Raw genomic sequence first — 9076 nt, forward strand, 5'->3', positions numbered from 1 at the left:
CTGGGTACTAAACTTTGCCCTTTGTTCCAGTTTGGGTACTCAACTTTAAAAAGTTTTAGTTTGGGTACTCAAACCAAACTTCTGTTACTTTTTCTGTTAATTAACTCCAATCAAATAATGAAAAAAAGTGTTTTTGGACAAATTTTTTTATTTCTCTTCCTAAAAAGAATTACTGTCTTTCTCTCTCCTCCCCTCAAAATCAAATCCACCAGACAACCACTCTACCACCTCCCCCTTATTCCCCCATAGTTTTTCTCTCTCCTCCGCTCTTGCTTTCGTCGCTCCTCTCTGGCAACCAAAACAACATCATCATGCTGCATTTCACAAGCAAAATCAACGTTTGAGCGATAAATCCCCAAAAATTGGAGAGAGAAACTTCCACTGAAACAAAACAAAATACAGAGAAAAATCAACGAAACACAAGAAAAACTGAAAATTCTTCAATGGCGAAACAATAAATGATATCAATCTCTACCCAAAAAGATATATGCAATTGGGATCACGATTTGATTTCGAAATTGATGATGAAAGCATTTACGTAATTCAAAGTGTCAATCTGGTTAAATCCATTAATTATCTCTCCTCTTCATCAGATGAAGACGATGATGTAGACATGACTGAACCTCACGCCTTTCTTTGTCTAGAATTCCTTTCTGCGTAGATTGATCTTACAACAGTTCTTCAGGCAAGTACATCGATAGTAAACAAGCAAGGTACAGTGGATGCGAATTCTCAGGCGAAGAACTTAAAATCAATGGATGCGATTTTAGGGGTTTATATGCTGGAAATCGAGGAGGTTCTAGTGTTGATTCAAGAAGATTCTCACACCACGTGCATTGATCCAACCCCTGCAGAATCAAGCTATGGCGAGGGGAGAATTTCTCAAATTGGTTAGAGCAGATTAAATCGAATGAGAACTTGATTCCTGAGCAGAGTCGTTGCATCAATAGGGAAGGTATAATTGATCCATTACCTATCTTAATTAGCAAAAAAAAAACTGATCATGATGATGTGAAGTGTGCTAGTGTTTTTGATTTAGGGAAAAGTCATGAGTGTTTTGATGGTGATTAGAACATTAATGGTGATGATTCTTTTAAAATTGATGGTGTTTATGAGAATTTTGATGGGTCGTTGATGGTGGATAATTGGATATCAACAACGATAACAATTTTTTTTTTTGGCGTGGTCTGTGGTGGGAGCCGGGAGGAGGTGGAGTGGTGGATTGGTGGGAGTGGATTTGGTGTTTATGGGGAGGAGAGAGAAAGAGATATTAAATTTCTTAAAGAAGAGAAATAAAAAAATTTGTGCATAATTTTTTTCATTATTTAATTGGAGTTAACAGAAAAAGTAACAGAAGTTTGGTTTGAGTACCCAAACTGAAACATTTAAAAGTTGAGTATTCAAACTGGAACTTTTGACAAAGTTTAGTATCCAGTTATAACCTTAACTCTATTATAAATATATCTATCGTAAATGTCCATTATACCCTTGACTTGTACTCCCTCTGTTTTTTTATCATTCTCACTTTCCTGTGCGCGTCTTCCAATGCACGTTTTAAAACTTAAATATCTTTCATTATATATTAGTAAAAATTATAACGATTGAATATTAATAAAGTATTAATTGAGACGAATCAAACAAGACCCCACATGACTATGTTTTTTCTTATAAATTGAGAACATTTGAGAAGATTCTCTCTATGCATGAATAGTGTCAAGATTCCAAGTGAGAAAGATAAAAAAAAACAGAGGGAGTATATATATATGTATATATATATAGGGCGTGTTCTCTTCGGCATAAAACGGCTGAACTGAACTGAACTTATTGGAGCTGAACTGAACTTATTGGAGCTGAACTAAACAGAGCTGAACTGAACTGAATTGAATTGAATTGAATTAAATTAAATTGAATTAAATTGAATGTAATAAATATATAAATAATATTTAAACAATAATAATATGAATATCAGATAATAATTATAATGATAAGTAATAATAATGAATAATAATAATAATAATAGTATTTTGGATATTTTTAAATGATAGTTATAAATAAATAATATTAATAATCATAAATTAATAATAATAATAATTAATGATAATAATGATAATAATTAATTATTATTTTATATTATTTGTATTAATATATTAATACTTGATGATGATATATAATAACAATAATATCTAAGAAGTAAATTAATATTACTATTTTAATAATTAGATTTTGTAATATTAAAATATTTAGTAATAAAAATAATGATTGGGTTGGACCGCGAAAATTACATCATAAACCGTCTTGACGCGATTTGATTGGTTTATGGGCTTAAAAAAGTGGGTTTATATGTGCGTTGACCTAAACCATGTTCCTCCTAATAATAATAGTAATAATAATAAGTAAAGTTATAGCAAACAAAATAATATATAGAAACAATAATAATAATAATAATAATAATACTTAATAGTAATGATATATATTTAAATAATAATAATAATAATAATAATGATGATAATAATAATAATAATAATAATAATAATAATAAATAATAATAATATAATAATAATAATAATAATAATAATAAAATAATAATAATAATAAGAGTAATTAGTAAAATAAATTATACCAACATAATAATAATATTTAACAAAATGGTTATAAAAGAATGGAGCTGAACTGAACTGATGGGAGCTGAACTGAACTGAACTGAAAATAAATTGGGGAGAACAGGCCCATATACTCCTTTGCCTCTCAAATAAGATAACTAACAATTTGATTCTCGATGGTTTTCTCTTTCCTTATTTCCTTTTCTCTCTATTTTCACAACACTTCACTATTAAATTGTTTAAATAGTAAAGGGATTGATGTCAACGAATTATCTGATAATATATGCTCAACTTTTTGAAAGGCTATTTTTGGACATTATAAAATTTGATTTTGTTAATGCTTATAATAATTCTCTTTTTTTCTTCTTCTTGAAGTTTTCGAATCATATACAATTTTTTTATCCACTAAATATACACTTTTTTTATCAGGAGAAGAAATCTAGTAGATGTCTACACAAGAAACACCACCTAAAGCATTCATGAAGATGGTTACAAGCTTCAAGTAAACAAAAGAGAAGAAAACAGCGTTAGAGAAACTCGAGTAGATGCTCCACAGTGGCAACATACCATCTCCCCATGGCTCAACTGTAGACAGCTTCTTGAAACCCGTCACGGGGGGCAAGACAAACACCAATGAGAATAAGCTCCAAAATCTTCTCAAAAGAGCCGCAAATCACTTGAAGCAACAACAACTTAATTAAGACCAACCACTCATCTAACAAACTATAAACAAGAACTAAGTAGGACAGAAATTAAAAACTAGAAAAAGAAAAAAAAACCCAAAAAACAATGACTAACAAATAGCTTCCATTCGCCGAAGAAGAAGAACCCAACCCACATGTCCGACTGAAATGAAGAGGACAACCAGTCCTCGATACGAGCCCAGTCGAAGCGAATGTAGAAGAACTACCCGAATCCAACACCCCACCAAAGGAGAGGAAAACGTGGCCCGAAACCATCATCGACTTAACCAAACCGACCATAAGGAATAAGGATGAAATAATTTACTAGATGACAAGCTAAGCCATAAAAATGGCTAGAAGTAGGAGGAGAAGAGGGAGGAAGTTAGAGTTTCAATTTCAACATATATTGAATTGGGGATAGGGTTTCTAGGGAAAAGGGAAGTCGATTTGTCTCAAACGTACTGTTTTTTTTTTTTTTGAAACTAAATATACACTTAGAATTTTCTTGTGATTGAGCACAATATTACTTTCTTTTTGAGGGAGAGCACAATATTAGTTTGCACAAATAGTATTGAAATTGGTATAATTCATAACAAATAGTTTTAAGTTATATTATTTATTATTAATATTATATACCATCTCTGTATTGTTTTAGTTGCATTATTTGTTTTTTCAAGTCTACCAATACACTTTTTGAAACGTTAACTAGTTATTAGGCCCGGGCTATGCCCCGGGTAAGAAAATTTTCATTTATTAATATTATACTTTGATATGATAGCACTAAATACAATTTGGTTTAGTGGTTAAAACTTTAGTACATGACCTTGAGGTCATGGGATCAAAACCTATACTATGCAATTTCTAATTTTTTCAATAGTACATGGATTACATGAACTAAAATTCTTTAGGGAAAGCGCCACGTGGCACCGTTCCTGGTTTACGCACGCCTTTTAATATATTAGTATAGATATCTCTTATTCAGGATAAGTAAATATTATAAAAATTGATATTTAGAATCCTCGCATTGAGACGAATTTAACAAGACCATACTTGACTATGTCTTTCTTGTATAATGATGCAAGATAGTTAACAAAGTTGGTTGATAAATAGTGCCACAAAAGCAAATATTGCAACTACAAAAATACAAAAGTAGTATACATATATATATATATATATAGGGGCAAGATCACATGAGAATGCTCCTTACATGAGAAATGAGAATAAATCTCAACCACACGATTGGATTAGAGTTACAACACTTGTTCATTAGAGTTATACCCACCTAAAAAAATTTCGAGCCAAAAAAAAAAGTTTGAATTTTTGTTTCTAATATACTTATTTTTTGGAGTTACATCACTTTTTCATTAGAGTTACATCACTTATTCATAAGAGTTATAGCACGTAAATATCATTCTCATTTCTCATGTAAGTATGCATTCTCATATGAACTCACTTCTATATATATATATATATTTATATATATGTATATTAATTAGTGAGTTCATACTATTATTTTTAGCCAAATTTCCTAGTCTATAGGGACAAATCAATAAGATTTGGTTGCACAAATTGAGATAAACGAAAGTGGGACATAATTCAAATTCCTTTCTTCATACAGACTATCCAAAGACCTTCATCTATGAACATTTGAAACCAACACGAAAACATTCTCTGAACATTGCGAAAAAAATAAGCTAAGATATGCCATTTCAGACCGTTTTCTTACATCTCGGGTTCAGCTGTGTACTAAGATACAAAACAGAAATTTCAGGCCCAAACAACCAAAATCCTCATATAATCAATCACCGGGATGCAGCTTGACTCCTAACGCAGACGAGTTGGACCTGTTATCCAACAATTTACCTCCGCACTGGTGGCACGACTCCCCTGCCAGGAGCACCACGACCAGCAGCCTGAGCCTGCACAAGGAATAATGACAAGAAGCGTTAAAATAATGAAAAAAGGGTGCATCACAAAAGAGAGACACTATAACTTTAAACATACTGCACAAAACTGAAAGGATATAGCAAGAAAAGCAAGCCTTCTTACCTTTGCTCGCATTGCTACAGCACGACCACGACCAACCCCCAGTGATGCGCTCTTGCCCTGAGAGAAGTTAAAGGGTAAATCAATCTTCGGATATACTCCTAAAGGTATTACTAAAACATGAGAGAAAAACATGATATTGGATAAAAACCTTGATTCTAGCATCTAGACGTTTAAACATTGGAGCATTCTTCAGCATATCTGGTATGATCATAAACCTGAAAGAATTTGCAGAAACAATTAGTCTCATAATTGTAACACGCAACACAACTTCATGAGGGACATAAATGACTGTTATCAACCTGACTCTGCTGCCTCGAATAAATACATGCTCAAGTTGGGAGACCTTTCCATCCTGAGATCAAAAAAAAAATCAGCAACCAAGAAGTCAAATAATACACCAGTTCCTTCAGAAGCGATATAAGAGCAACCCTTCAATAACAAGAATCAATACCAAAATCATGAAGCATGACAGCTCATAGACTAACAAAAACTTGCTTTAAGCCTTTAATGGCATGAACGTGACAGATTCTACCTATTGAATGAATAAGTTTTGCATAGCAAGGCTGGGGGGGGGGGGATACATGAAAACTGCAACAGCAGCATATACAGACTCTTTTTCTCTATATATCGAGGTCCAGAACTGATCAGAAAGGTTCTAATTTTCTGGGTTAAGTGGAACTGATAGATTTGCCATATGTTGAATTCTGTCTCACAACTTAGTTGCATGTGAAACACCTTTTAATTGATCATGAGATCAATAACCCAGGATATAGAGGCACAGTGAAAGCAGGCTTCTTTTTCACATAAGCAGAGTCCTGATCCAAAAACATGCTATTATCCATCAGATTCCAAGAAAACAGGTGGACAATCATGTCCTCTACAATGCAGTGGCATGAGGCTAACCTCTAAGATCCACCTCATTGAAGCAACTTACCAAATCCAAACAGGACTATGCTCTTTTTTAGCTAACTATGAAGTATGAACCTCTAGTGGCATCAGAAAAAAAAGTATTTCCACATCACCACTGACCACATCCAAACAAAAAAAGTGAACCAAAACTCATGGCTAGGTATTGTAATTATTTGTTCGCTTTTATTCTTCAAAAGAGACAGGGAGTCAGGGATAACTGACAATCATCCTAAAACCAATTCCCACTTGTACACTATTGAAAAATATGGAGACTTCTTTTTAATTCTATATAAACATCTTAAGATAGTCGCTTCCTCAGAAATTACAAGTGAACCAAGTCATTGGCGCATCAAAAGCCCTCTAATTGCAAGTCTTTTCTTCATAATTTGTACAAGTGATCAAGCTGCAGGAAATAGACACTTCAGAAACCCTCCACTAATATCATGAAGTATAATTTACTCATGTTTCATCCTTGTCAGGGAATTATTCCAGCCCAAAGAATATTTGAATTTAACACATCAGTAATCAACTATGAGCCCCTCTATCAACAACCCCCCACCCCACCCCACCCCCCCCCCCCCCACCCCCCCCACCCCCCAAAAAAAAAAAAAAAAAAAAAACAAGAAACAAGAAATAGTTGATTTGAAAAACACCAACACTTTCACCTTCTGATCCATATTCCTCTTGGTATTTGGTTGTTTAATCATCAAATCATGTGTCAATCACATCTATCTTCTAAAACTGACCAGGTAACCTTTTCATTGCGACATTGACCCAGAAACCTTCATTCTTAGACTGTTAGGCATAGAGTCCTAATATTATAAACAAGGAAAGAGAGAAACAGAAACAAAGATCCTAACAAAAATTATCAACAACATAATAACACAACTCAAATCCTAGTAAAAGATTCACCAGACACCAGTAGCATCCACATTTCAACGTTATGCTATTAAGTGAGATGTTAAGATAATCCATTTATGATCCAAATGTAAAAAACAAAAACAGGAAGAAACTAGCCATGATAGGCTTTGTTACACAATCACACCAAGTCAATGACAATCAAATTTCAAAGTTTATAGACACCTTCACCCCCCCTAAGGTACAGCTTACAGCCTGCAAATGCTTTAACTATTTTATGCACCTAATTAAGATAAACTCTACAAAACCTTCACTACCAAGCCCAATTCTCATGAGTCTAGTATCAATTGCACATGCTATAGCTAGATATTGATAAATGTATGTCAACACTCAAAGCAGTTCTAAAAACATTTTCCTAATGGATCATAAACTCATTACAGCATGAGGGCTCCAAAAACCTGACAGCCAATGAATTATTATGCAATAGACCTTAATATTGGTACAAATTTCAAGTTTCTCCAAGTTCAGACCCTTCCTAATTTCCAATTAAACATGTTAAATGTCAAACCCGCGACCAATGCACTCCAATTTCCAAGCTCAATACAAATGATCCACACTATACCAAATTCAATTCAAATCATCGCAAAATACTTGATGATACCAATACTTGCCAGCAGAAAGCAAATCACAATGCTTGTACAAAATGCAATCCCCTCCAAGTTCTTTTATCTTTAACAATTGCCAGTGTTTTTCTACACTTCTCTTCAAACAGAGTACACACACTCAACTCCTTAAACCTCATGAGTTGAAGCGTCTTCCATTTTCCAATGGATTGCAACTCTCACTAATAGCATACGTACTCAGAAGTCTAAACAGCTAAATAACTCAATAATCAAGAATCTAATGAACTACGAGCAGTCGAGCAATAAACTAATAAAACCATTAGGTTACACCAAAATCAAAATCAAAATCAAAATCGAAATTTTGACAAAATGTCCCCAGATGACAGAACCCTAATTTAAAGACAAACAAATTGGTGACATATAATAATAAAACAAAACGCAGATTACAAACACGTAAACCTAGGAGAGAGAAAATGTAAAAACGAGACGTTACCTTTGCAGTGAAGGTAATGCTATCAAGTTGACAGTTCCAGTTATCTTCGCACTCAATCATGGTGCCTCGATAAAGTTCGCCGCTCTTGAGTTCTACAGTAACCACATGACCTGTGGCTTCGTGCATCAACTTCACTGGAATTCCCAAACTTCTACTCATTTTTCCTTCGTTTATTTCTTCTTCTTCTGCCAAATCTCTGGTTTTTCCAGAACGCGAAAACCCTAAACCTTTCTCTCTCTCTTCGTCGCACTCTCACTCCTTTGGACAAACAAAACCCCCCAGGCCGCAAGTGAGAGTTCCAAAATGTAATGGAGGAGGGTTTTAAAGCGTACACTTCTTTGTTGACTCGGTCGATGCGTTGCCAGTTGGGTGTTTTTTTTTTTGAGCTATGTTTATTTTATGAGTCAAGGATACAAGAGGATACTGAACTTTTACAAAAGTTTCCGTTAGAATACTGAACTTTAAAAAGTTTTAGTTAAGGTATTCAAAATGGATCTGTGTTAACTTAAGGTACTGAACTTTGGTTTGTACCGTTATCAGCCTCAAAAATAAAAGAAAAATGTGACGTGACATTAATTAAAAAGAAAAAGGTGACATGACATTAATTATAAAATTCCAAACTCTTTTCTCTCTCCTTTGATTCCTCACCTTCTGTTCTCTCTCCTCCTCTATTATTCATATTTTACCCTAAATCATAAATCATTGTTCTCTCTCTTCTTCTTCTACCGGATAACCTCCGTTCACCGCTTTCCAGCAACTTTCCTACCGGAAAAATTCTCCGTTGATCCTTCTCTCTCTCCTCCTCTTTTTTATTTTACTTCGTATTTTATAACAAAAAAAGAAAAAATATAACTCTTGGAT

At 33.7% G+C, this 9076-nt stretch overlaps 1 protein-coding gene across 1 annotated transcript; it reads right to left on the bottom strand.

Moving 5' to 3' along the window:
• Window positions 1-4858: 4858 nt before the first annotated feature.
• On the bottom strand, window positions 4859-8529 carry LOC104903817 (small nuclear ribonucleoprotein SmD3b). Its single transcript, XM_010691940.4, has 5 exons — window positions 8216-8529; window positions 5632-5684; window positions 5481-5547; window positions 5333-5389; window positions 4859-5202 (listed from the first exon to the last, which is right to left on the bottom strand). Exons 1-5 carry the CDS (start codon window positions 8372-8374, stop codon window positions 5143-5145), a joined length of 396 nt encoding a protein of 131 aa, XP_010690242.1. The 5' UTR covers window positions 8375-8529; the 3' UTR covers window positions 4859-5142.
• Window positions 8530-9076: the final 547 nt, after the last annotated feature.

The sequence above is a fragment of the Beta vulgaris genome, chromosome 9, assembly GCF_026745355.1.
Source record: "Beta vulgaris subsp. vulgaris cultivar EL10 chromosome 9, EL10.2, whole genome shotgun sequence".
In the NCBI taxonomy this organism is placed as follows: domain Eukaryota; kingdom Viridiplantae; phylum Streptophyta; class Magnoliopsida; order Caryophyllales; family Amaranthaceae; genus Beta; species Beta vulgaris.

Coding starts and splice junctions, on each gene's coding strand:
- LOC104903817 (XM_010691940.4), bottom strand. CDS start 8,374: ATGAGTAGAAGTTTGGGAATTCCAGTGAAGTTGATGCACGAAGCCACA. Junction 5,390..5,480: donor GTCTAGATGCTAGAATCAAG/GTTTTTATCCAA, acceptor AACTTCTCTCAG/GGCAAGAGCGCATCACTGGG. Junction 5,203..5,332: donor CTGTAGCAATGCGAGCAAAG/GTAAGAAGGCTT, acceptor TTCCTTGTGCAG/GCTCAGGCTGCTGGTCGTGG.